The sequence below is a fragment of the Pseudopodoces humilis genome, chromosome 6 (assembly GCF_049639895.1).
Source record: "Pseudopodoces humilis isolate 2021_Gansu_Grassland_sample_001 chromosome 6, ASM4963989v1, whole genome shotgun sequence".
In the NCBI taxonomy this organism is placed as follows: Eukaryota; Metazoa; Chordata; class Aves; order Passeriformes; family Paridae; genus Pseudopodoces; species Pseudopodoces humilis.
Window position 1 is genome coordinate 55448236 of NC_142205.1, and position 27264 is coordinate 55475499.

Here is a 27264-nt window from a genome sequence, read left to right on the forward strand (position 1 = left end):
CGCCGGCACAGCCCGCGGGGAGCCGAGCCGAGCTGTGCCCGGCCCTGCTGTGCCCGGCCCTGCTGTGCCGAACTGTGCTGTGCTGTACCGAGCCCTGCTGTGCCGAACTGTGCTGTGCTGTGCTGTACCGAGCCCTGCTGTGCCGTGCCGAGCTGTGCCCGGCCCTGCTGTGCTGTGCCGTGTCGGAGGGGATGAGTGCGTGAGAGCCATACAGCAGCGTCTGGGGCCGGGAGCGCCTGCGGACACTTCCAGGTACACTCCGTGAGTCTGCGGTGCGTCTTGTCGGTCCGTCCGTCCGTATGTCCGTCCATCCATCTCTGTCTTCTTTGCCAGCCCCCAGGCAGGACGGTCTCATTCATTCCTCCTGGCTACCCAGCTCTGTACAGAGCTGCTATTTTGGGGGGATATCAGCGTGTTGGGGAAGGGAGAGACTTGAACGCAGCAGTGATTGGGTCCTTCTCCTTGTCCCTTTCCCTGCTGGGTCCTACAACTGCACTATATGATTTTTTTTTCCGTGGCTCTAATCCTTGGGGAAGCTTTCCCTGCTTTTCTTTACGGCCGTCAGTTCAACTGCTTGCTGGTTTTCTTGGATGGGAAGGATAAAAAAGCACCGATTTACCAGATTGTGTTGGTGGGGCTGAGTAAAATGGGTGTGTGGGCGGGATGTGTGTGTGTCTCTTTCGCTGGGCATCTGCTGGGACTAAGTGCGGTAAAACTTCAGGCTCCTGCGCTGTGTGAGGTGGCGGCAGTTCAGGGGTACGAGGAGAGAAAGGACTGATAAATGACCCAAAATCAATGTTAAATGATCCAAGACCAGTGCGTCAGCTAATCTGCTACCTTGTCCTCAGCCCAGACTGTAAACTAAGGCAGCCCTAACAAGGAGTGCCTCCCAGTCTGCCTGTGTGTAAAGCTTAAATATGACAGAGGGTGAGGGACTCTTCCAGAGGAGTTCTCCTGAACAGAGCGGAGGACTCCTCTCAAAGGTCAAGAATGGCCTGACAAATCAAAAGAGCCGGGAACAAAGAGGTGCTCTGTACCTCGGGCAGCTCTGTCTAAGCGAGGAATGTCGAGGGGGTAGCTCTCAGTGAGATTACCGCCTTGGTGGGCTGAGATGTCGTGCCTTCTGTGGGGAATTGGGAATGGGCAGGACTGGGTCTCCGGGCTGTCTCTTTATTTTGAAAGCTGAGAAGAGCTTTTTGAGGTACGGCTTCCTCAGGCTTATCTTACGGCTTCCAAATGAGATGCCTTGGAAAGAAGCTGTTAATCAGCTGAAAATCAATGCTAAATACACTCAAGACAAGGAGCTAACTGATGAGCTGTACTGGAGAGAACTAATAGCTGAGACGAAGCTCTGATTTTGGATAAGCAGTGGAGATATCACTCCTTTGAACAGCAGGACTGGAACAGGCCAGTGTAGGATTTGTTAAATCTTTGTCAAAGAGGAAAGAAACTAGTGATTTAGCAGGGGTTAAGCTCACAGCTGTGCCACGCACTGAGTAAAACGCGCTTTTTTTGTATGGTGCGCTGAATCCCTGTTGGTTTACATTCTTTGTGGTTTCTTCCTGCTGAGGTTTTGGGGGACAGCACTGCGTGTTGTTGCCTGTGCTCCCGGTATTATTATTTATTATTGTTGTTGCCTGTGTGGGTTATCTGAACAGTCCTTGGGGAATGCAGAGTCACCGTACCTGGTCTGCGGGGTGAGCTGATGTCACACTGTCAGAAGTGACAGGCACAGTTCAGCTCTGGAGCATGATCAGTGAAGGGGATATGAACTGGAAAAGCTGACAACATGACAACATTACTTCTGTAAATGTGTAGTTAAAAAGTGAGGTTTTCTTGGGGTGAAGACAGGAAGGATCATATTGCCAGTCCGTGCTGTACATCACTGTAAGGGTCTGCTGACACATACCAGGGCTGGTTGGGATAGATTGCCTGCATTTCAGAGGAGGCACAACTTGTGTTTGCCCATACTTAAGCATTTTTTCCAAATGTTAGTAAACACACAGGTGTACTCTGCAAGCACTGACAGGCGCCCGTTGCTTGGCATGGGTATGATGGACTGAACCACATCATCTAATAAACACTTTGATAGAAAATGAGCTTGTAAACAAAGCTTCCAGAGAGCATTTTGCAGCCACAGCATGACAATACATAATTTACAAACAGGAGGCAAAAACTCCGGCTGAAAGCTGTTGCTAATTTCTCCTCTGTTCTAGCTGCTGTAAGAAGTAGTATTAAAAAACTAAATGGCTATCGTGAGGAACCTGAATCGGTGGCATTTTGCATGGCTGTATTTTTAAATGGAAAATTTGCAGGATCATGACAACAATCCAGCTCACTCTCCCTAGGCGGCTCCAGAATAGCACTGAATGACTCAGATCCATGCATTCTGACTATTTAGGGTTTGATTCATCAAAATACATCTTCTTCCCAGAATAAAATGTTCCCCAGGTGACCTGTGCCTCCCATGAGGTCAGGTAGTCTGCTTGCTTCTTGTCACATCTGGAAACAGGGCCAGAAATGCCAGGTAACACACCTGCACAGAAGAGCCTGGGAGCTCCTGGGAGTCGGCATCAGCCAGCACAGTGAGACCTTTGGATTCATAAGGAGTAAGACAGAGGATAAATAAGCTTGAGTCAGACTGGGGAGTGGGGTATTCTCTGAGATAATTGCTCTCATTGATACAAGGCCGGGTGCTTTCTGCATGAATGTAGCGTGCTGAACTGACAGTACTTGTCCATCAGGACTAGAGTTGATCCTCCCTTAAACATCCTGCAGGGATTCAGACACTATTAGGCCACGTGTGTAATGATCTTTTCACAGCCCAGCGTGGTGTCCATTTGCTCAGTACCGTACCTACCTGGTGGTGATTTCATAGGTGTAATTGTTTCAGGGCGAGGAGCGTTTGACCATCGATTGCAAAGCCCAGGGGTCCACCCTCAGTCGGGCACGGGAATTGCTGCTGGGGCTCAAGGGCTGACACAAACCAGCCGAGGCAGCGTGTGAGCGGAGGAGATTGCTGCTATGGCCCTGCCTAGACTGGGGAAAAAAGTCTTCTCAGTCATTTTGGCCATAATGTGCTTCTCTGTGATTTCCCAAGGAGTCAGGCAAGCTGATTGCAGACAACTGTTTTACAAGCTCTCTGTACCTCAGACCCAGCTCTGTTCTAAGAAGCCGCTGGCTGATACCCAGCCTAGATATAAATGGGTGTGAGGCAAGTGTAACTGATGCAGACACAGAGATGTACTTCCTTTCTTAAGTCACTGACGAAGTGGAACCATCCATTTTTATCTTCAATCTAGACATTGGAAAGTTTGTTGGGTTTTTTTTTGTTGTTGTGGTGGTCGGGGTTTAGCTGAAGTACTTCTGTTGCAGAAACTGTAAATATACTGCTTTCAACCTGCTGTATATTGAAGCATCAGTAAAAATTCTGTACTGTTCATGGAGACATAAGGACTGAGTGACTGGGGAAAAAAAAATCATATGAATTGTTTGCCTTGAAACCGGCAATTTTTCTGCATCATCTAAATGGCAGGGACATTTGGCAATGAGGTTTTAGGTAGAAACAGTTAAATGAAATTTAGTACTGTTATTTAACACTACTACAGCTTGCTGTTGTAAATTATAACTTGGCTGCCTATAATGATTACAAAAGGGAAAGGTGTTTTCTTTTGAAGTGTACTGTAGGTCGCACCAAAAGTCCAAGCATGGGAGCCTGCAAAGAGCAACAGTTTTGGGATTCAGAAGGTATCTTGCTTTGATGAGGTTGAAGAAGGAACCCTGTCAAGACAGCTTCATGCTTAAGGCTAGTACTGTGCTCCTGGCAGTAATATATGATACACCTTCTGTACACCTTTTGAAAAAAGATCTTAGTGCTCAATGAAAGGAAATAACCCCATACTTATCCCTCTTTGTACTGTCAGGCAGAGGAATGCAGTAATGAGAAACTGAGTGACTTGACTAAGGCCACGGGAGGAGCTTGTAGCAGAGTCAGAAGCAGATCCAAAGTACCAGCTGCCAGGTCTAAGCACTGTTCCACTTCTGTTTTCTGTGGATGGATATGCGAGCAGCTCTTGATGGAGCCAGTTTTCACTCTGAAATGGTCCAGAGCCACGCGTAGCTGCTGACCATGCAGACGGAGAAAGTGGACCTTTTGGCTTTGATCACCTGGGGTGGATTAGGATTACATCCCTGTCACATCCCAGGGTTCACATCCCTGTCACATAGAGTGGATCATACTCCCCAAGGTTAGTGGAAGTCTAATACCACGGTGATGCTCTTCTGGTGATAGTGTAGGGGAAACTGCTCCCATCTCTGTTGAAAACATCAAATTTCAGTTTTGTCAGTTTGAAGTGTGGTGGAGGCACAAAGCATGACACAGAAATGATGCAGAGTGCAGAACTCTGTAGATGCAGAGTTACAGGACCCACAGCAGAGTTCTGATTCACTAGTGGGGGTAGCAGGGCATGGATGGCATCACAGGCCCCATCTGTCCACCCCACCCCACGCCCCATTCCTGGACATCTCAGCCTCCGTGAATCAGCTGCTGAATCACTCATTTTACAATGTGATGTTTTGGAATAAAACATCGCTGCTGTTCACTTGCCTTCAAACTCCTGACCTCAGAGCTGCAGCAACCCATCAGCTGATTGAGGAGCAGCATCCCAGCTGCTGCTCAGCAGTGTGGGAGCTGGGGTGGTGAACTCCTCCAGGCTGTGCAGCTCTGCATCTTGCTGGTGGATGGCAGCCCTGACAAACCAGTCTGCAGCTAGCTGAGTAGAGAGGTGGGATTTTACTCTTTTAAGGCTGTAATATTTAAGAACAAATACAATGAATGGCAAAACTGTTCTGTGCCTCACTGGGTCCAATAAGGGGAATGCTTTGCTTCTAAAATCCCCACCCTGCTTCAGTAATGTAAAGAACTGGAAGGCTTTAGTAACATTCTTGCTTTCAGCCCAGCTGTCCACTCAGAAATCTTGGTAGAAAAGAGTAGCTGTATGTGTTGTCTCTTTTTTAAGATGGGAGGTGTTTAATTGAATCCTTTGGCTGGCCTGAGACTCTTCTGCATCTTTTTCCATTTCATTCATTCTGTAAATCCCTCAAATGCTGAAGAAGTCACTATGGAGCATGCAATGGACTGGACTTTTCTAGAATCTCTTGTGCCTTCTGACATTTAATTACTGCTCTGCTAATCCTTCATGTCACTTACAATATATACTTAACCTGTTTATTCATGTTTAAGCTTCTCTTCTGAAACTGGGATTAGCAAAAAGATGTACAAGGTACAAAAACCCGACTCTTACATGAGAAAACCCGTATTTTGCATTCAAATGCTAAAAGGACACCATCCAGATAAAGAAATTACCCATGAAATTAAAGCTAACCTAAAAATGAACTTAACAAAAAGATTAATCAGTCAGTGATGGAGCATGCTTCATCTCTTTTTAAATAATTGTGGCCTCCTCGGTTTTAACCTACAGACAGAAATCTCAGCAGCATCGTGGTCATGGTAAGAGATAAGTGCTTTAAGAAATTACATGTTATAGGCTTGGTATCCTTTTAGTGTCATGTGTTCCGAGGCTGTTGCTTTTGTGTGTCCAGCAACACGGACAAATTGTACCATGTGTTTTGTTTGGGAGGAACATATGTCCTGTCCTCACCCTGGACTGAGTAATTTTCCTGCTGCTGGGGTTTTTTTGCCGCGATGCAGTCTGCCTGCATGCGCTTGTCTGGCACTGCAGCAACGCTGTCACAGCCACCTTCAGCATCATTAGACTCTCTCTCTCTATTCCTGCCCCACTGAAGAAGAGGATGGGAGAGCATAGAAGGGGAGCTGAGTCGTGGGGCTTAGGCAGGGGGCATGGATTTGCAGCACATCAGCAACAAGGAGAAACTTGTTTGTTTCCTTCCCTTTTTCTATGCTTGCAGATTTGGAGAAATTCAAGGCGTTCTTAAATGCCCCACCATGTTCCTAATGCTCCCAAGTAAACACACAAATGTATTCATGCCTATCACACCTTTGCTGTTCAGTATCCAAGGACTTTAATTTTGAATCGTTCAGGATTCACTTAATTACTGTGCCAAAGTTCTCATACGTGAGTGATCAGTCAGCAGTGCTCCATCCGACCTTCCCAAATCAGCTGGGTCTATTTATAGACGCAAGAAAAATGCACATTCAGGAGGAAAATGCCTCTACTTGAAATTCAGTTCCTGTTTTATTCTTTGCTTACTTGCATTTTTCATTTTCCTGTGCAGCTTATTGTTGCCTGGGTGATTTTTGGAAAACCTTACAAAATTGTTCATCCTCTGCTGTTTTAGTGAAAACCAAAAAATACTTTAAGGCTCCGTCAGGTTTCTTATGTCTACCTCAGGTCTTTCCTTGCCCCACCAGCAACTGTTCAAGGTGTATTTTCTGCAGCTGTGACACTGTCCCACATGGATAGTTTTGGTCCTCTTCCTCTGGGGTGGATTCCTTACAAGAGGTTCTTAATCTTCCTCTTGATTTCAAGCTGGAAAAAGCCAATATCACTCCCCTTTTCATCTCCTTTGTGAGTATGAAAAGCTATTCTGTACTCTGCCCCTTAAAAGATATACTTAATAAGTAATATAGGAATAAGTAGGGATAAGTAATATAGGAGTAAGTAGGAAGGAACTATAACTCAGTGTTGGTGCTGAAGTCACGCTCTGAGAATTGTATGGCAAATTCATCGCAGAGTGGAAGCAAGAAGGCTTGAGCTGGGATAGTTCTATGATCTTAATTTCTGCAAATAAGACACATGAAACACCCATGCGGGAGTTTTGCAGGTTTCTTATCTTCTCGGTAGCTTGAGCTGTAAAATTTCCCTTTACCTTTCAGTGCAAGAACAAAAAGCTTAGTGAGCAAAGCACACACACCACGAAGGGCTGTATGGAATGCGATGGGCGGCCTCTGTGTCTGGTATGCTTTTGTTTTGGGCAGCCTGGGTGGATGCCCCGAGCACTGCAAAAGGATTCCAGCTGCTCCAGCCAGCGAATCAGCTTTATCAAGGACGTGGCTCAGATGCCTCTACACAAACACACGTAGTATGGGGAACAAACAAGAAGAATTAGAGACATGCACATGCCTGCATGGGCGTGAGATCACTGGCATCACAAGGACGAGGTGGGGTGGCTCCTGTGGCAGGAGAAGGTTGTGGGCTTTTCATGAAAGACAGCCTAGGGAGATGAGTTGGGGATGTAAGTCTGGAGGAATACAGGGTAATTTTACAGGAAGCTAAGGATGAGGTTAAGAAAGCAAAGACCAGTTGGAATTGAGTCTGGCCAGAGATGTCAAAGACAACAGGAAGGGCTTCTGTAGGCATGTTGCTAACAAAAGAAAGAGTAGGGATAAGGAGGGCCCTCTCTGGAACTTGGGTTCTGCAGGAAGTCAGTCTTTTGTTTTACCATACATCAGTTTTATGATGGCATCTTTAATAACAATGGTGGATGGTAATCACCTGCTAAATGTGGTAAAGAGTTTCTGATTGTATAGTGAACAGCTCTGAGGGGATGTAATTGCATTTCTGAAGTTTGCATCTTTTAAGGGGAGGTATACCTTGGGATTCATACCATTCCTCTGCCTGAGGGAGATAGTGTGGGAGAAAACTGTACCTAGCAGAGGAGCTGAAAGTGTTTGGCAGTGGCTTTAAAGGCCACTGCTACTGCTGAACTTCTCAGTGGGTGCTTCTATGAAGGATACCAGCTGTCCATATTGTTGAGTTTGTTTTATGAACCTGATGTGCAGCCTGAGCTATTTAATATAAATTAAAACAAACCAATGTAACCTTCCACTGTTTGTAGCAGAAAACAGATGTTTTTTGAACATAAAAGTTTGGAAAAGCACTTGGCAGCCTTGGAAGCTATATCTGATTCCTTTAGTTTTGCCAAACTGAAGCTTGGCTCCTGCAGGAGATGGCAGGGGTTTGAGCACATCATCTTTGGCTCTGACATCTGATTTACAGTGCTGTTACTGGGAAAGTTGAGGCCTCTTTCTTGTCAGAGGCTACTCAGAGGCAGAATATGGACCTCAATGCCCAAAGTCTCATGTTCTTCATAATGATACTAAATGCAGAAAAAAATGTTGTATTCCTCTTTCCACAGTGCAGAGTTACGGATTTCTCTCTGTCACAGGAGAGCATCACTGGTAAAGCCAGGAAATTGTTTCATTGTTCTTTCCTTCAAGTCAGATCTTTAATAAGAAAAAAAAACAACAAACAAACAAACGAACAAACAAAAAAACCACTCTTTTCATTCTTGGGGAAAAAAAAAATAGAGAAGACATAAATGGGTTCCCATGTGATTGTTAGTCAAATGTTTCCAAAGCCCAGTTAAAAAGTTCCAGTTTTTAACTCCCAGAACATTTTGCACTGGAATAATATTTCTTGTCTTTTTTCCCATTTCCTGCTCATCAGATCTTGCCCTGCTGTGCTTTGTCGACAATATTTTTAGGTCCCAAGATACCTCTGCTCTATGTGCCATGGATTTGTGGACTATTATCTGCTCTGTAACCAAATTTCAGTTCCACTCAAGTTATTCTGAAGGCAGGGTTTGGCTGAAGCTTTAGCTAAAGAAGCTTCTAATTAGAATTAAGCATGCTGCTTTGTGTCTCCACCTCCAAATAAAATACAGCAGAGGAGTCAAGGTCAAGATAATAAAGTAGTCATGCTGGAATAGCACATGTGTTGTATGAATCATCCCATTGGCTATGCTATATTTATCTCTGTCACATTTTTGATATCATCCCTTTTCATCACATGGAGAATGTGTCCTGTGTGCTGCTCACTTCCAAGTGAAACCCAGTTCTGAACATACAGAACATCACCACAACTTGGTGTCTCACTGAAGCAGGACTGAGCCCTCTCTGTCAAGCAGCTTCCACAAACAGATAGCAAACAAGTGAGACAAAATGTACCCTTTGAGACAGACTTTTGAGAATTTTATTTTATGGTTACAAATCAGTGCATCTATTAATGGCCTGATGATTCTTTTCTGTTGATGAGGTTCTAGGAGGCTGTGTCTCCAACCTGTCTGATTTGTGTTGTGAGGATTGAATGAAATCAAAACTAATTGCTGGCTAGTCTGGCTAAATTCCCTCCTGATTCCAGTCACCCCCTGAATTAGGCTGTTTTGTTTAATATGAGATCTGGGTTGAAACAACTACTCACCTTGGTTTTTTACAAGTGCTAATATTGATGTCAAGTTGTTTTGCAGATGCAGCCTAGCCTTTCTCACTTCCCTGTGGAGTATGACCTCAGAGCCACAGTGCTACAAATGTTTGGTGGGTTGCAGTGTTTACACACTGTTCACTACCACTTGCATTTTGACTGAATTGGTGCAAACAGGACATCTTTCAGTGTCAGTGGGCTGAAGAATATTTTGGAGTTGGTTCAAGTCTGTGGCTTTACATGCACAGTATGAAAACCTAGAAAATGCTGCAGAAGGTTCCTGTCAGCTCCTCAGTAAAGTTTTGTTCCTTAAACTGGGTTAGCCTTGCAAAGAACCTGAAAGACCAGGAGTCTTTATGCATCAGGATGCTTTATTGGTGCACAGCATGGCTGTGGTAGGGTTGCACCTCGCCTGCCCAGTAATTTGAACTCACTTGTAGAGGAACCCTGTAAAGTTCAGTCCTGCACTTCACCCTCTTACACTGTGGCATGTGTATTTACTTTATTCTTCTCCCAGCTCTTTGGGCTGAATGGAGTTTAATCTCTGGTTGAACAGCTGCACAGAGTGTCTGATGTCACTTTGCAGGCGTGGAGAGGTGGAATTAGCACGGGACATGTAGGCTAGGAGGCTCTCTCCACTCTCTCCACTGTCCTTCTCTGCCTTTGTTTTTGGCTTTCTCTTACTGTTTATTTACTGAAATTATTTTTATTCACTCAGGCTTGCACTGGTTTGAATGTCTCCATTGTCTGGACACACTGCCAGCAGCAGCAGCAAGTCTGTGTGGTGCTTCAGGTCCAAGCTAAGGAATCTGGCTAATAACTTAATAGCTTCTCATCTCCACCGAGCTCCCTCTGAAAAGTGCTTTATTGTGGGTTGGGGAGCACACAGATGGCAGCACTCTATTTATCTCCAGGCTGTCACATCACTAGTTGTTCTCAAAACGGGGTGCCTTCACAGGCTGGTGCTGCTGAGATCTGTGGCTTTAAAGAGCCTTTTCCCGAATAGGATTTGATACAATGGAGAGAAAAGAAACAGCATCTGCACTTACAATGATGGCTCAGAGGCATTAATTCTTTTCACATGCACATGCTCAGTCGACACATGGGCACAGCAGCCTGTGGATATTGTCCTCTCAGTTTGATCTCCCTTGCCTTGAAGTTGTGGGCAGGATTGGAAACAAAGTGCCATCCCCTTTTGCAGTTTATCTGTCACTCCCTGAATGCCCATCAGCACCCAGAGCCCAGTAACTGCTGCAGTAGAGTTAAAACCAGCATGCTTGTGGTTAAAACTTAGCTTCCCATCAACCTAAGTTCCTTAAACTGACAAGAATTGCTACTCCCAGAAGGCAGGGAAGGAGGGAGAAGGAAGGGGTTTATAACTCAACACTCAAGCAGTCAGAGAGATTTTATCTTTTGGCTTTTTCAGATACTGCTTTACCAGAAGAGCTCTTGGGTGGTCGTGGCCCCCTTGCTGCCCACCCACTGCTCTGAGTGACTAAACACCCTGCAGCACTGACTGATCTTTTCCTTGGAAAGACATTTTGATTCCACAGGCACTAAGATGCAGACTGATGAGTAATTGCTTTATTTTTCCTAAAGCTGGAGAGCACAGGGCTGGATTTGTTCACATTTTCACAGAATTTGGGGAGAAGGTTTAACAAAACTCTGAATCTGGTCTCATCTTTTATATCATTGGTGGACTTGGACAACAGTGATAAGCAACTGTGCCCAGGCACAGTAGAGCCACTCAGAGAGTAGGTGGAGGCAGATGCACTGAAGCATCAGGCTTTAGCCCGGGTCACGCCTGTCACGGTGTTATTGGGAAAACCAAGCGCCAATTTACCAGGGTGGAGTTGGGAAATGGGAGGTTTGGGATTGCAGTTACATGGCTGTCATGTTGCATAAAGGAGACCATCCTCTCACATGACCTTTTCAGGGCTTCACCTCAGTCTCTCTCCTTCTGCGCTGGCTTGGGGTGTGTCAGCCTGGGACAGCCTGAACACTTCCCCGTCAGGGTGCTGCTCTTAGGGAGCTACTTTCAGGATTTGACCTAAGTGGATGTTATGCCACATCCCCAAAAGCTTTATAGAAAGTCTGAGTTCCCAAAGTCTGTCAGGATTTTTGTACCTCCTGGTAACTCTTAGCCTGGACATTATCTGTCATTTAATAAAGAAACAGCAAGATATAAAAGAAGCACCTGGCAGTTGTGACAGGCAGTGGTGAAAGCCTGTGTTGGCCCTTTCCTGAGAAAGAGGACAGGCTTGAAAACAGTACAATTTTTACTGTGTGCAAGTAACCCATGGTGTGACACTGGGTTTTCTTTCTAGTGCAGTATTATCTCTGGAAGACAGAAAACCGCTCACATTGTACCTTCTTTGAATTATCTCTTATCTCCTTTGTGTGTGTCCTCAGGGAAAGATGCCACAGACACCTCCCTTTGCAGCGATGTTTGACAGCAGCAGCTACAACAGGAACCTGTATCAGACGAAAGAAGGCAGCTGTGGAGGGCTCTATTACCACGACAACAATCTCCTGTCGGGGTCTTTGGAAGCTCTGATCCATCACTTAGTACCCAATGTGGATTACTATCCCGATGTAAGTTACACACCCAGCTAACTCCATGGCCAGGCCTGCTGTGTCTCCTAAAGGGGAACGTGTGCAGGAAGAGCAGAATGTGTCACATCCATGGCTAAAGAAGGGGTTCAGGTGCCTGAAGCATGTGCTTTACTGGAGGGCAGCATGCAAAAACTCACCTAACCTAGGAAGTCTAAAGCTTTGTTACTCCTGTTGTAAGGTGAGCAGCCCTGGTGACTCATTTATAAAGCACACACCTAGACTGGCTTGTCGCTTGACGGATTGTGTGCACCATTGACCCTCAAAAAGCTGAACAGAAAGGCATCACCACGGTTGTGACAGAATGAAAGTATTTATTGCAAAACCAAACGGTTTTTAATGCATATTTCCCATTGCTCATCTGAGGTCCGCATATATTTGCAATAAACAACCAAAATGTTGAACTAGTACCACACTGTTTAGGATGAGCAGAGGCTGGATATGACAACAGGAGGTTTGTCATCTGAGAATTTGTCATTTGACCTGTCTAGGCACATCCATGCGTTGAGACATTTTCAGTAATTCTTAGAAAAGAAGATAAAAAGGAATGGTATCAAAAGGTGGCAGGAAAGGACAGCTGGGGATAACTGGTGGATGATGAAACTGCAGCTCTACTTGTCGACATGCTCCTGCTGAAGACATAACTCTGCTTATATCCAGCTTTTGTTATTGTCATAGATCTGTTCACGGTTCCAAGATAGGATCATTTTTCAGCTTGGGACAGAATTTACAGCAGCACAGGACTGTACTTAAGCTAGTGCTTATCCATTAATGCTTAGTGTAAACTTCAAATATATAGCAATTTAGAAACTGGTTGGACAAACATGATGGTTTATTCCAAGTTTCTAGAGCCAGAACATTGTAGAGTCTTTGTAGAGTGGGTGCCATAGATATTTAACTACTGGCAAAGTGGAAAGTGGAATGGATATTCTGAATATCCATTCACTGATTTGAACAATGAGTTCAAATCATTATCTATGGAAAATCAAAGCAAAATAAGGAGCCTCTTCTTGTAACCTCAGAACCATTACTGATTTTTATTCTGTAAAATTAAGCTATGTAGTTCCCTCCACTTTCACCCAGGAGACAAATGTTTACTGTAGAGCAAGAGAAGATGAGTTGAAATTTTATTCTGAGTAATTTCAGGTAATGAGCTTGCAATAAGGCTGTGTGCAATAGGAGAGCTAAGCCACCTTTGCCCTGCCTTGTTTTGGTTTACTCTTGCATAACTTGGCTCAAGCACAAACTTATAATACTGGTTCTGGAGCAATGATAAATGTTAAATGCTTACCTCTGTAGTAATTGCTTTTGGCACAGCCACCTGTAGAGTTTTATTCTTCAGATAGTAAAGTATGAGTAGCAGATTTTTCAGGAAGGCATTTCAGGAAAATATAAAAAAATGCTGGTGATTTATGCCTTTCTCTATCTTCCTCTTGTTCACAGAGGACGTACATCTTCACCTTCCTTCTCAGCTCCCGTCTTTTCATGCACCCGTACGAGCTCATGGCCAAAGTCTGCCACCTGTGCATTGAGCAGCAGAGACTCAGTGAGCCTGGCCTGGACAAGGTGAGATCCCACACTCTCAGGGACTTCCCAGGTCCCTGCCCAAACCAAAATGCTTCTATTCAAGACAGTCCTCAGTAGGATTGAAGAGATTGAAAACCTGATGCAAGTAACTCGAATTTGACCTTTTATTCACTGAGATTCATGGGGAATTTCCACACTGCGCAGCCTGTCTTCCGTGAGGGCTGCTGCTTCTGCTGCATTGTTGGTTTTACCAAGGGAATCTCTGAACCAGGGTCCTGAACAGGCTAAAATCTGCCCTCCAAAAGTCCAAGACAGAGGTTTTGTTGATCTCTTTCCTTACTTCACTGAGAATCAAAAATCATTTAATGGTCACTGTGTCCAAGGCAGCCTCTCACCACCTCATCTCCCCACCAGCCTCTCTCTGTCTGTGCACAGGTTTATCCCTATAAGGTGTAGTGCACGCATAGGTCTTGGCATAACTGAAATTTACCACTTTCTTTGCTGAGGGTTAGTCATAAGTTATAGAAACTCTAATCAATGCCTTGCATTGAGACACTCCTGATAATGAGGGGAGTCATTTCCACCCACCTGGGGCAGAATTTCCAGGTCAGCTAAGACAATGAGTCTCCTCATTGGCTTCCATGGCCATTGGCTCTGGCCTGTAATCCAGTGCTGAATGAAGTTAAGATTAAAATTTACCTTACATTCATAGCCTTGTGCTCCACAGTATCCTACAGTGCGCAGTATTCTATTTCCTTTGAGCTAGATATTTCCTGCATTGCTGTTTTGTGTAACATTCCTCGCTACTGTTTCCAAATAGAACTGGACCCAGAAGATTGCACCAAAAATCCTACAGTTGTTGACTGAGTGGACAGAGACTTTTCCTTACGATTTCCGAGATGAAAGAATGATGAGGAACTTAAAGGAGTTGGCACAAAGAATAGCCAGTGGGGATGAGGTAAGTTGTCTGCAAACAAAGTTATTGGATAAAAAAGCATTCCTGTTACTGCTTTGATATTGCTGTTAATAACAAGGTGTGGCTCTGGGTGCTTAACAAAACTTACTGTGAAGGTGCTGGTAGGCAAAAAGTTCTGTCTGGTACCTAAGCCTAGGATGAAATCACGCAGCATAAGCAGATCTCCAAAGCATGGGCAAGGTTCTCTCCCCCTCTAAGCCCATAACATAATCATGTTTTGTGCAGATGGGCACAACTTGGTGGATGTTAGTATTTATCATTTTAGTGATTCTACTTGGAAGAAACTATCTAGGGCAATAGCTGAGAAATCCCTATCAGTGTTGATCGTTTCTTCAGTAAGATGTATTGGAATTGGGCCTTTGACCTGTAGGTCAGTGGAAAAGTTACAGCAGTTTTGGGGAGAAACTTCCAAAAGAGAACAGGACCAGGAATAATTGTCTTGAGCTTAAAGTATCAGATTAGAGGAAGTCTATCATATTCCTTCCTGTGGATGGAGCACACAAGGAAATCACCTGACCTTTTTCTAAATCCCACTTTTCAGATGGAAGTAAAGTTCCATGTGGGTATTATGAAATAATTTGATGCTCAACTAATGCTTGTCTTTTAAATACTGAAATAAACTCAGCCAAGAGCCAAGGGTTATATTTACTTAGTGGAAGGGAATTAACAAGGTTTCAGTAAACAAATCCTGTGTAGCTGGCATAACACTGCTATTGCAAAAGGCACTGGAGTGGCATTTGGAAGAACTATAGACACAAATAGCAATTGCTAAATGGCATTGTGTTTCCAGTGTTCCTCAGGGACCAGTGTTCCTTATATAAGCTTTTAAGTAATGATATGGATGAGGCAGCAAACAGCACATTAACAGGCGTGGAGGTAAGCTGGACTGAGAGGAGCTGAGAGTGCTGCCAAAGGCCTGGAAGGGTCTTGAGAGGCTGTTCACAAGCATGGGAAAGAACAAACCTAAACTGAACTTGGAAGCTGAAATACGTTTTGTTGTTGTCAAAGTGGGGAGGGATGAAAGAAGATGGGACAAGATAATGGAGATGCAGTACGAAGTATAAATGAAAAAGAGATCCAATTTGATGTGCAAGCTGAAAGGTTACAAGATAGCTCCAGGGAGCTTTGGGCTGGGAAGAGGCAAGAGGTGTGCCTTCACTCCAAGGGTGCCAGGTTGCTTTGTTTCTAGATACTCTTCATAGCAAAGTAGGAAACCGAAGTTCAGTTCCAGGCAAAGTAGTTATGATTGAGAGCTCACACCCACTTGAAAAATACTCACTGGCACAAAAAAAAAAAAAAAAAAGAACTGCTTAGCCTGGAGGAAGTTGAGTTGGTGGATGGAAGAATAAAATGAGAAGAGGGAAGGGTTGTCTGCAACGAAGTTTCTGGCACAACAGACAGTTTAAACAGTGAAATCATCTATTGAAGGGAAAGGCAGTTGTACAAAGCTGCTAGAAAATGTGCAAAGGGAGCAATCTTACTCTGCAGAGAACTATAAATCCTTTCTAGCTGTAGCTTTGAGGTTTTTTTGACTTTGAGGTTTCCTTTAGAAAGACAAAGTGAAAGCAAGCACTGCAGTAAATTGACTTGTTTTATTGTGAACTGCTTGGATCAGTAAATGGCAACTTCCTTGACCTTGCTTTTCTACAGATCACTTGGATTTTTGTGAGTCATTACCCTAAAGAACACAAAAGAAGCAGTTTCCTACTCTTGTTCACTACAGTTCTACTTATAGCTTCTTATTCCACTTCCTGAATTATTGTACTCCAGTTCTTTTAGAATGTGTCAGTAAGAGTACGACCAAAACTTCTCACCATACTAACGTATCACTCCTTCAAAACAACATATTTGGAAAAAGCTTTGGAGGAAAGGACAAATTTATCAGAATAAAGGAAATACTGCAGCCTTGGACTGATCATACTATAGTGTGCAGACAGTAGTTTTTGGATGATCCTTTTTGAAGCCACTTAGGTTTTGCTTTAATGGTTTAGGATGATATGTGGAATCTGGAAGAGTAGCCACCTTGGTTACACATTTCTATCTACTTAAGAGTTGAGTTCTGCTCTTGCTTAAAATTGTCACTCCTGGTAACTTGAATAACTACATGGAAAGGCCTGCAAAAACAAAAGAAGAGAGAGATGGTTTTATTATCTTCTTCTTTTCCTCAGATTCACTGCAAGTTTAAGCTCTGACTTTGGTGGTGGTGCTGTAGAGAGAAGCAGGCCCTTTGTTTATCACTGAGTGGCCACATATTTGGTTTTTCCGGTGGTCTTAAGCAGGAGAAGATGGAGTATTTTTATTTCTTGTATTTCCTCCAGTGGTGGTTGGTACTTTCAGGAAGTGGATTGAACACATTTTTTCTTTGAGCTAACTGGGTCAATATTGAACCTGTGAGACAATCACTGCTTAAATCCTCAGCTGGACTCCTTTTGATCTGATGAAATGCCAGTATTACAAATTCACATAATAGAGCTTCTCTTGAGTTGACAACAAATACAGGTATCAGCATCCATCTGTTGCAGTGTCATGCAGACTTTAATGATGTCTTCTCACATCTCAGAAGTGTTTTCTGATTGTTTGGTGTTAAAACAGATGTACCGGAAGAACGTGCAGCAGCTCCTCCAGAACCTGATTCGGAAGCTGGCCGCAGTTACCCAGTACGAGGAAGTGCTTGCAAAAATTGACACCACCACATCCACAGATCGCCTCACGCTCCTAAAGACCAAGCCCCAGTCCATCCAGAGGGACATAATCACTGTCTGCAATGATCCCTACGTGTTAGCTCAGCAGCTGACGCACATAGAGCTTGTGAGTTGTTACATTCCCAGGGATGACTTCATCCCTCCCCTCTTTTTGAAGTGCAGGTTAACAGGGGATATGACTTGGCTGCTTCTGTGCTTTGTTTAGGAGAGGCTCAATTATATTGGACCAGAAGAATTTATCCAGGCATTTGTGCAAAAGGATCCCTTGAATAATGACAAGGTAATGGGAGCAGATCTGGAGCAGCTCTGAAATGCATCATTTACCATCAGGTGCACCATGGGCTGGTAGTGAGGTCCAGCAATAAAAGAGGACCAGCAGAAAACAAGCTTTAGTAATCCCATTAAACATTTTGTTAATGTTTTTTTTTCTTTCTGGAGTACAACTCCTGAAGCTCCGTAACTCAGCCAAAAAATTGACTTAAATGAACACATTTCCTGGGTTTTCTGACTTAAGCTAAGGGAGAACTTAATCCTGTGGATGTTTTCCCCAGGCCATCTACACAGCCTACAGCTGGAAGAGGCTGAGTTTAACTTTGCCTTCTGCATTATTCATTTCCGACATCTGTTCTTCCTTTTTTGTAAACTGAACTCTTTGCAGCCAAGTGGCACATGGGGGAATTTGCAGGTAGAGCAGACATAACAAAAAGAGTGTGCAGAGGGCTCTAGATCTACATGAGATGAAGGGTAAATATGCAGTGTTTCTAACCAGCCATGACAGAGTTGTCATCTCTTTGAGTGCTGTTTTCAAAAGGACTTAATTTTTTATGTTTTCGAAGATGACTTAACCTCTGTAGATAAACTGTGATAAAGTCAGTCCATTAAAACTTGAACTTAAAACTGATAAACAGGATAGAATGACAAAAGTTTACAATCTGATGTTCAGTCAGATGGTCTCTGAAATTGTTCTTCCAGATAGAGATCACTGAAACTGCAGTCTACCCCTTTTTAGGCAACCCTGAGGTGTGGTGTGGGAATGATTCCAAGATGATACAGCATAGCACTGCCCAGGAAAGGGATAATCCCCTCAAAATGGTAGAGCTGGTCTCCCAAAGTTAGGATGCAGTATGTCCATATCATCAACAGCTGAACATAATGTGCCTGACCTCTGTTTTCCTGTGTACTTGCAGAGAGCTTAGTGCTGTATCTGCTGTATCAGAGGGACAGGAGTAAGGACTGAAACAGTGTGTGTATTCAAGGGAGCTTTATGCAGATATTTAGGCCTGATTGTTTGGATAAGTCTGTCCTGGGTCCTTAAAGCATCCCAGTAGGACTTCAAGCATGGGGTGGATTCCACATGCCTGCTGGAGTGCTTTACTGGGCTGACAGCTCAGAAGGAAGTTCCACATAAACATGAATATTACCACTGCTGCTTTCCCTCTAAGCTTTTTGTCACTTTGGGTAATTTGAGTTATTACTGGTTACTTGAGAGTGTTTGGGAATGGCAAGGCAGAAAGCCAAAAGGTCTCACAGGAAAAAGATAAAAGTTGTGCTAAAAGTTGCTATTTCATTTCTGTCTGTAGAGCTGCTACGGGGATCGAAAGAAGACTCGGAATCTTGAAGCCTATGTGGAGTGGTTTAACAGGCTCAGTTACTTGGTCGCAACAGAAATCTGTATGGTGAGCAAGGACTTTTTGTGCTGAAAGGTTTTATTTAGTTGTCTAAAACTGTAAAGCCTTTTCAGGTTTGGTGCCTTTTGGACTTTTCATTCACTTGGTTCTGTAATTGTTTGCATTTGGACGCAGTCAGAGCACGTCTGAAGAGGAAATAAGTTCAGTGTTTTTAGCATTATACTGGTGCCTGAGCCTTGTTTATGTGACAGTAATGATTTATTCTGGGTCAGCCCTTCTTGGTACATGAGCATGTCTGGCCTGCTATTCTCTTCTCTGAAAGCCTCTTGTGGATTGAGGCACATTCTCTTCCCTGGCTGACCCTCTACTCTGCTCTGCTGTTCTTCATATCCTTTTTCTTGGCAGAGCCTCTTTGCCTGTTGTCCTTGTTCTCTGCCTGTCCAGGATCTGGTTTGTCTTTGCTGTCCTGAATGCTTTTGTACACAATAGTGTGGCTTCCTTTACGTGTAAAGGATAGTGTGAAACTGTGGTACTTACGGAAAAGACTTTTAACAGGGGTGTTATTTCTTCAGGGATGTGTCTGAGTGCTGGTTCCTGCTGAGCATAACCCTACAAATGCATTTCTTGCAGCCTGTGAAGAAGAAGCACAGAGCAAGAGTGATAGAATATTTCATCGATGTGGCACGGGAATGTTTTAACATTGGCAACTTCAATTCCTTAATGGCTATTATTTGTAAGTATGTGTACTGAGATATTATTTTATTCCTGTTTAAAACTGGATAAAGGAAGCAGAGTGCTTCACACAGAAGTCTACTGCATAGCTTGGTCAGCAGCATGAAGTTGCTCAACACTGTAGTGCTATGTGTGTAGTATAAAGTTGGTATAAACCAAAGTTTTCATTGCCACTCTTCAGAGACCTAAATCCCCGCTTTTTACAACCAACTTCAGTGCTAAATTAGAATAAAAACTTGCTTTGTAATATGGAGAATTGATGTCTTCCATTGTTTCTATCACATCCTAGTGGTTTAAAAATTCCACACCTCTTTATATCTGGTGGGAAAATGCTGGGAATATTTTTTTTTTCCTTTGAAATATGAAAACTTCATAATTATGTGTAGTTTTCAATAAATTATGTAAGAGATGGTGTTCAGAACACTCATTTGAGCTTTTCTGCTGTATATACATGTTTTATCAGATCCACATTAAATCATGTCTTAGCATTTTTTTTTAGAGCTTTCACTCTGTAAGAGATGAAGATTTTGTTTCCAAGATTATTTTGGAATTTAAAGAAAAGTGACTCTGATTTCTTGAGTAACTCCATTGAAAATACTTGTTATTGGTAATAGGTTCTTTGCTTTAGAAATACTTACTAGTCCAAGCTACCTGAAAGATTTTTTTTTCTTTTAAATACTCCAGTAATCTCTTTCTCTTATATCAAGCTGGCATGAACATGACTCCTGTGTCTCGATTAAAGAAAACCTGGGCAAAAGTGAAGACAGCCAAATTTGATATTCTTGAGGTAAGTTTGGCTAATATTTGGACAGGAGGCTGTTAATACCATTTTACTTTTAACTGCTCTAAAATGTGAGTTTGGCTTCATTATGACATTTAATTTAGTATATATGTGCTCTTAATGGATGTTGTCCAGCTGACCTTTGTCAAAGATCGTGCAAGTGCAGCACTGTATGAGTTTGTGATTTATCCAAGAGAATATATTGGATTCCTTGTTGTGCTGAATGGACATTTTTAAAAATAAGGTTCTCTTCTGATCAAACAAACAGGCAGAGTGATACTGCAGCCCTCTACAAAGCTGTGTTTGTGGGGGTCTTCAGAAGACCTTTTCCTATTTAAGAGTTGCTCAGCTGAGAAAGGATTGTGTGTACCTCATTATCTGCATCTTTTCACGCCTTGCAGCATCAGATGGACCCTTCCAGCAATTTTTATAATTACCGAACTGCTCTGCGTGGAGCCACTCAGAGGTCCCTGACAGCCCACAGCAACAGAGAGAAGGTGTGTTGGCAAATGACTTGGCAGTGGGCAAAAGGGAAATGTGCTTGTTAAGCTGCATGGTAAACCTTTGTCCTGGAATTCTGATTCTCAGCAACTCTACCCCTCGTGAGCTTATAAAAAGCTGCCAGATCAGTTTGGTGCTGGCTGACAGTCCAAATATTAAATGATCACTTTGATTGTTTAAGTAAAATAAGTTGCCTCAGCTCATTTCTGTTTGACAGACACCTATATCTCACAAACCTGTACCACAAGTAGAAAGGCTAAGGACTGACATGAGGTTGCTGTTTGTTCTTGCTGCTGCTGCTTGTGCTAAACTTTCAGTAATTCATGGCTTAAGGTGGAAAGACTTTAAAACTAACAAAAGGCATTCTAAACCTCAAACCTAGACAGAGCTGTGGCATTCCCTCCCTGTATATAGTCTTTAGATGCAGAATCTCAGTGGTAGTTCTTGTGGAAAGGAATCAAATATCTTCCTAGCTACTCTCTACTTGGAAGCAGTTGCCCATCAACTTGATGAGCAGTTGCTCATCAAGCGCTTCATGCTGTGTTTAATAAACGTGATCTTGCAGTTCGTGGAATAAACTACCAGGTAGATGAAGCAAATCCACGTGCAGTCTGCTGATCTATACTGTTGTTATACATGGAATGTCTTTCCGTGTCCTGGGGATCTGTTCACATATCATTCAAAGTACCAGAAGTTTAAATGTAAGAGGTTTACTTCTTTTCAGAGAAAAGTCAGTTTTAAGACTTCAAAGAAAGAACTTAGAGATATTGAAATATGGTGCAGTGAAGTGTTCTATAATAACTGAAATAATAAGTGGTATTTGTTTTATCCCCAGTTGTAACAAGGATGTGTAGCTGTGAAAACTTCCATAGGATGAAAATTAAAATAGAATGATTTTAAGAAAATAAAATTCTCCAGCATTCTCCAAAGAAAATACTTTGTTCAGTTGGCAGGAAATGCTTAATTTTAAGCCAGTCAGTACCAAGGTTCCATGACTTGCATGAGCTCAGGGAACTGTAGCTTGAAAACCATTTGTGCTGCTACCCCAATATTCCCTGCTGTGCTTCAATGTGCATCTCCCCTCGTTTACCAAACAAGTCCTGTCAAGAGGGAAAGCTACACTACAAGAAACCTGCAGGAATTACATGTAAGAAATAGGTGCCTCTGACCATTTATCTTCTGGAATCTGCAAGGAAGAAGGAAAAAATGAAAACAGGAAGGACATGACACAGAAATGGTGGGCTTTCTGGAGAGACTTGTATTTTAAAATGTCGTGACTACACAGTTTTTGTGTAAAGATGTAGAATGCTTAGTCCTTCAGTATTTTGCTTACCTTTTGTGTCGCCTGACTTCCTTTCATTTTTCTCTGTAGGCCACTGTGTCTTGATTCAGGACCAGACTGATAATAATAATGCTGTTCTCTCCCTAGATCGTGATACCTTTCTTCAGCCTCTTGATCAAAGATATTTACTTCCTCAATGAGGGTTGTGCCAATCGCCTTCCAAATGGTCACGTCAATTTTGAGGTAAGTAGGGCACTGAGTGGGGTTTTAATGCAGGGTCAGCCCCTTTAACAGAAAACTGGAGCAGATCACAGTCTAATTTCCACTGGATTCTGAGAGAGCAGACATAGACTGGAATTTGAGTATATCTGTTCCTTCTCAGGGGAGCTGGGAGGTAGTCAGGGAAAAGCAGTTTTATTGGAGATGGAGTGTTTATAGAAACTTTCAATATTCCCAGTTTTTTTTGGTGGGGGTAAAAAAAGCCATCAGAACTTCTTCCCAGTGCTCAAATTCATCTCAACATTTCAACAGTTTTGATATAGTTAATGACAGAATGTTCAAATTAGTATTTTAGGGCTTATCTTTTAATTCCTCACATAAAAAGCAGGTTCCTCCTTTATCAAGATAAATAGGCATCATTTTCATGCATGTAAGTCCCAGATTGTCTCTGAAGAAATATGTGATAGAGCAGCAGTGAGGGAGTTTGGACTCTCTTGTCTTCCCGTAGTTCTTCTGGCTCTGATTTCATGCTTGTTATCTGACACAGGCTGAGTTACCCAATGATTTGTTTCCTGGTACTTTCAGTTTTCAAGAAGCCTGGGTCATTCACACAGAAGTGCAGTACATTTCAGTTGTAGTCACGGGCCTGAATTACCAAAGGTTCTTAAACTAGGCTGTGCAATCACCTGGAATGTCATTTTGCTCAAGGAATCCATGTGCATTTGAGACATGTTAAACTTTAATTGAAAGAGTTATCAATTAATGGCACCAGCACACTACATGGGCAGTGTTTATTTTTGGCATAATTTTCCAAAGAGCATTTCATATTTGCTAACTGACAGGAAACATCTGGATTTTGAAATGTCAGTATTAAGCACTTGATGTGAAAATCACTATGTATTCAATTGCAAAACAAAAACCGTGAGCATCATCAAAGTCAAAATTTGGGCATAAAGAGTGTTACCAGTTCCTTGGGAAAAAAAAAATAAAGTGCACTTCATGATCTACTATATTGCTGTTCACAATAGCAATTTTAACAAGGTGAAGGAGTGGGAAATTACCATAGCTTGAAACAGGAACACGAAAGTTAGAGGCTGAGTGTTGAGTCAGATCACATTAAATTCTATTTTAAAAGCCAAGGACAGGCAAAGCCTTGGTCTCCAAACCATGATCTCTCCCTCTTTTTGAAAAAATGTTCAGGGTAACCAATCCTGTTCGACATATAGCACCTCTTTGCTTTGTATTCTGACAGAAATTTTGGGAGTTGGCAAAACAAGTCAGTGAATTTATGACATGGAAGCAAGTGGAGTGTCCTTTTGAAAGGGATTGGAAGATTCTGCAGTACTTGCTCTCTGTCCCAGTCTTCAGTGATGATGGTAAGGAGCTCTGGATTTCTGTAGGGATGGTGTCACTGGCTACTGCTTAATCTCTTTTTGTGTTAATTTGTGGCTTCCACAGTAAAGAAAGACTGTCCTGAGACATCTCTGCCTGGCAAGTAAAAAATGCTCCTCCCTTACAAATGACAGAGAAGATAAGATTTTTCTTGTATGTGCATATAGTCTGTGAGAATCAGCATTGGTTCTGCAATAGAATGAACTAAATTGATGTGGTCCTTCTAAATGTCACATGAAATGTATTTATGTGGACTTTCAGGATACTTTGTACTAAAGGGTGCTGCTTAAGGAAGAAAACAGGGACTTCACTGGCTACATACAAAGCACCATGTCCCTGGGCTCATTTTATTTTCTCTCGAGTGCTTTCTGCTCCTCATGCTTCTGAGTTTCCGCTGGTTGGTTTTTTCCCCCCCTCAGGGTAGTCTTTGTTCTCATGCACACTTTGTTAGCATTGTCTGGGTGCAATTATAAGCAATGCTATACTTCCTAATGGGATTCTGAAGCCCTAAACTGAGGGATGGAGAATACATGCCTGCTTCGTTTAACTCAGTCTGCTTTGCAGGGAGAGCAAATTTTAAAATGCCAGTAGGCCTAACATAATGTATTTGCTTCTGATTGCAGCACTTTACTTGGCTTCCTATGAAAGCGAAGGCCCCGAAAACCACATTGAAAAGGACAGATGGAAGACACTAAGGTTTGTGTCAGAGGTTACCCAGATCAATAAATAAATAGAATGGGATACAGAGGAAGCATCAAGCAGTTAAAACCAAATGGCATGTTACGTGTTTCAACAGCTGGGGCACAGCATGCTTGTAAATCCCCCCTCCAGTCTGGGACTCTCGGAAAAGATAGAACAATCAGTCTTTATCTTAAGCTCTATCGGTCCTTCTTTCCCTTAGGAAATGGGAATTAGAATAAGTAATTTTGTATTTTAATTCCTTGTGTTCCTCAGTGAAGGAAGAAAGTACTTCCTAAACTCCGAGAAATCCCCGCTTCCTCGCAAGTACTATACAGAGCACTCTGGATTCCCCACAGATGTTTTCACAGCTACTGCATCCCTTTGTGCACCAGCCTTTCAGACAGGGCTGAGGTTTGCATAAAAATTGTTCTGGGGAAAATGCATTAATGAAACCACTTAACAATTTAGAGTTCAGGCTGGGGAAAAATATTTAGTGAAATCATTTTTGGCTTCTCTTCTACTGCTATTAGAATGCAGCCTCATCAGCTCTTTGATTTTACTAATTGGAAGGATACATGAACCATAAGGCAGGGAGTTGTAGCAATTCCATCTGATTGATTCCACTCATTTTGAGAAGACAGAAAGAGTTACTCACATCAGGGCACAAACACTCCACATAACACAGAGTGACAAGATGAAAATCTGTAGTAACACGAATTTCAGTTTCACGGCTTCCTTATCGTAGTCACTCTGTCTGAGAAGATTTATTTCATTCTAATGATTGTCTTCACCCATTTGCATTTCCCTCTGCCTTTCAGGTCAGCGCTTCTGGGCAGAGTCTAGAGCACACCATGTCTGCTGTTGCTGTGTTACGTGGATTGCCAAGGGGCATGGCTTGGCTTATTTTTCTGTGCACTGAGTGGCACTCAGAACGATGAAAGATGTGCAGTCAGTTGCGATATCTTGGCAGCAAAGATGAAAGAAGTTAATTCAAGAACAAACAGGCAGCTTCTCCCATCTGACAGATGAGATAAAATCATAGCCCACTCAGCTGGGATTCAGGCTGAAGTATTGATTGAGAATCCTTTGAAGATCTCAGATGCTGCCTATGAATCATTTCACACCTGGATGGAATATTCTTTCCTTTCCTTTTGCTGCAGCTGGCTGCTACAAGGACTCTGCAGAGCTGCTGCAAGGACTCACAGGAGGCTATGGGGGGGAAATGTTCACCATTCCTTTCAGTGAAACCCAAGTCTGCATTGAAGAGCTCCCATTCCTAATAAGCTGAATATATCCTGGAAGTTTGGGAATGCTAAGAAGGGAAAGGACTGGACACAAAAATTGGCTGCTGAGAATTTCTCCCTACCACTGTAATGGTGGCTGGGTTTTTTTCTTTTTCCAATGTGTTTTTGAGTTGGCTGCTGGCAGGCAAACTCATTATTATTTTAAGTTATTTAAAAAATATAAAGTAATGAAAATCAAGGCTGTGGTAGAAAATACACCTGCTATAAAAAGATAATAGCTATGTAGCTCTACATCTTCTAGGGAGGCTTTTTCTTTTGTTCACTTCTTTAGAGCTAACCACTACGTGCAACAAACATTCTTATTTTTACTGTGAGGTTTTGTTACTCTTGATTTTCCATACTTGACCTTCTTCTTATATTAGGTTGAACAAGCTGACTTTTCTAGAATAGTCTTTGAGAAACGGGCATAAAAACTGTGTTGAAATATGAGAGTATGTTTTTATTCAGTAATTTTTATAACTGCTATTTTTTTGAAAAGGTAACAGTGGAGAACACAGTCCACTCTTGATTGAAATAGCAAGATGCTAAAAAGAAAAAAAGAGGCTTCTTCTCAGCTCCAGCTATGAAAAAAACAGTCTTCCTGTGTGTTTGCTTTAGGGATTATGTTTATGGCTGTGAAGTATTTCACTGTGTTACACACCTATTAAGTTTTTAGTAGCTCTGAATACTTAATCACTCTATCTATCCTAGGAAGAACATGATTGAAAAAAAAAAAAAATACAAAACCAAGCTGTAGCTGTAGATCACCCTGGATGCAAAAATCAATAAGCAAAGTACATACTCGGCAAAAAAAAAAAAACAAACCCTATTTGCAATTATTCTGCTACTGTTGTAAAAAAAAAAAAAAGGAAAAAAGTAAGAATAAATATATTTATTTGTTGCACTGCATCTCTTGAGTTTTCAGGTAAGGTGGTTTTTATGTTCTGTCTGTACCTTTTCGGGCAAATATTTTAATTTTGAATTCCATAGTAACACATTGAGGTAGCCTTTGTTAATGGGGACACTGTCCTTAACTACAGCCTGTTTGATAGTACAAGGTACTGGAAGTCCCAGAATTTCATATTCCACAAGGACCAGCACCAGGGCCTCAAGCCCTGACAGAGAAGGTTTCCTCTCCTCCTTTCCCATTCCCCGTACAATGGGGGAGGGAGGATCCAACGGAGCTTGGGGTAAAGGAGAAAGAAGAGGGCCAGCTCTTGGAAAGGAGAAAACTGCTTCTGCTGTGCACAGACTTGCCTCCCAGATTTCATCAGGTGAGTTCTTTCCCATCTTCCCCTCTACATCCTTCCCTGTTGTCGTGGCTTATGCCTGGTGCTTGAAAGGGGAAAGCAAATCCCAAACCTCTGGCAAGCCGGAGCTGCTCCTTCAGCCATTATTTAACTTAGTGTTTGATGTTAGAGCCTTGCCATGATCTGTGTCCTCTGCTCCATCATTTGGTGCAGCCAAACCGTGCTGGGCTTTCATTTTGAACATCCCAAGCTATGTCAGGCTGCTGAACCACTGATGTGGAAAGAGCCATTCACACCTGTCCATAGCAAATGGGAGAGAAAAGGACTGATTCTTCCACGGTCGGTCGAGCAGCTCCCAAAGGAAACATCACAGACTCTCAGAAATGAGGAGTTACAAGATCTCATTAGCTCTACAAGCTGAGTGTTCAGGCAGGACTGAAAATCCCAGCTCAGTGCTGGCAGACGCTCAGTGCTTAATGGGGGCAGAGGCAGCAATGTCTCCTGTACAAATGGCT

General features: G+C 42.8%; 1 protein-coding gene across 1 annotated transcript; it reads left to right on the forward strand.

The window, feature by feature from the left end:
• On the forward strand, nucleotides 1-26408 carry RASGEF1B (RasGEF domain family member 1B). The gene is made up of 14 exons (XM_005530302.3): nucleotides 1-252; nucleotides 11595-11777; nucleotides 13239-13361; nucleotides 14143-14280; nucleotides 16891-17106; nucleotides 17206-17280; nucleotides 18581-18676; nucleotides 19259-19361; nucleotides 20068-20147; nucleotides 20543-20638; nucleotides 22072-22167; nucleotides 23396-23519; nucleotides 24159-24231; nucleotides 25035-26408. Exons 2-14 carry the CDS (start codon nucleotides 11601-11603, stop codon nucleotides 25057-25059), a joined length of 1422 nt encoding a protein of 473 aa, XP_005530359.1. The 5' UTR covers nucleotides 1-252; nucleotides 11595-11600; the 3' UTR covers nucleotides 25060-26408.
• The last annotated feature ends 856 nt before the right edge of the window (nucleotides 26409-27264 follow it).

Coding starts and splice junctions, on each gene's coding strand:
- RASGEF1B (XM_005530302.3), top strand. CDS start 11,601: ATGCCACAGACACCTCCCTTTGCAGCGATGTTTGACAGCAGCAGCTAC. Junction 20,639..22,071: donor CCCACAGCAACAGAGAGAAG/GTGTGTTGGCAA, acceptor TTCTCTCCCTAG/ATCGTGATACCTTTCTTCAG. Junction 23,520..24,158: donor CCCAGTCTTCAGTGATGATG/GTAAGGAGCTCT, acceptor TTCTGATTGCAG/CACTTTACTTGGCTTCCTAT.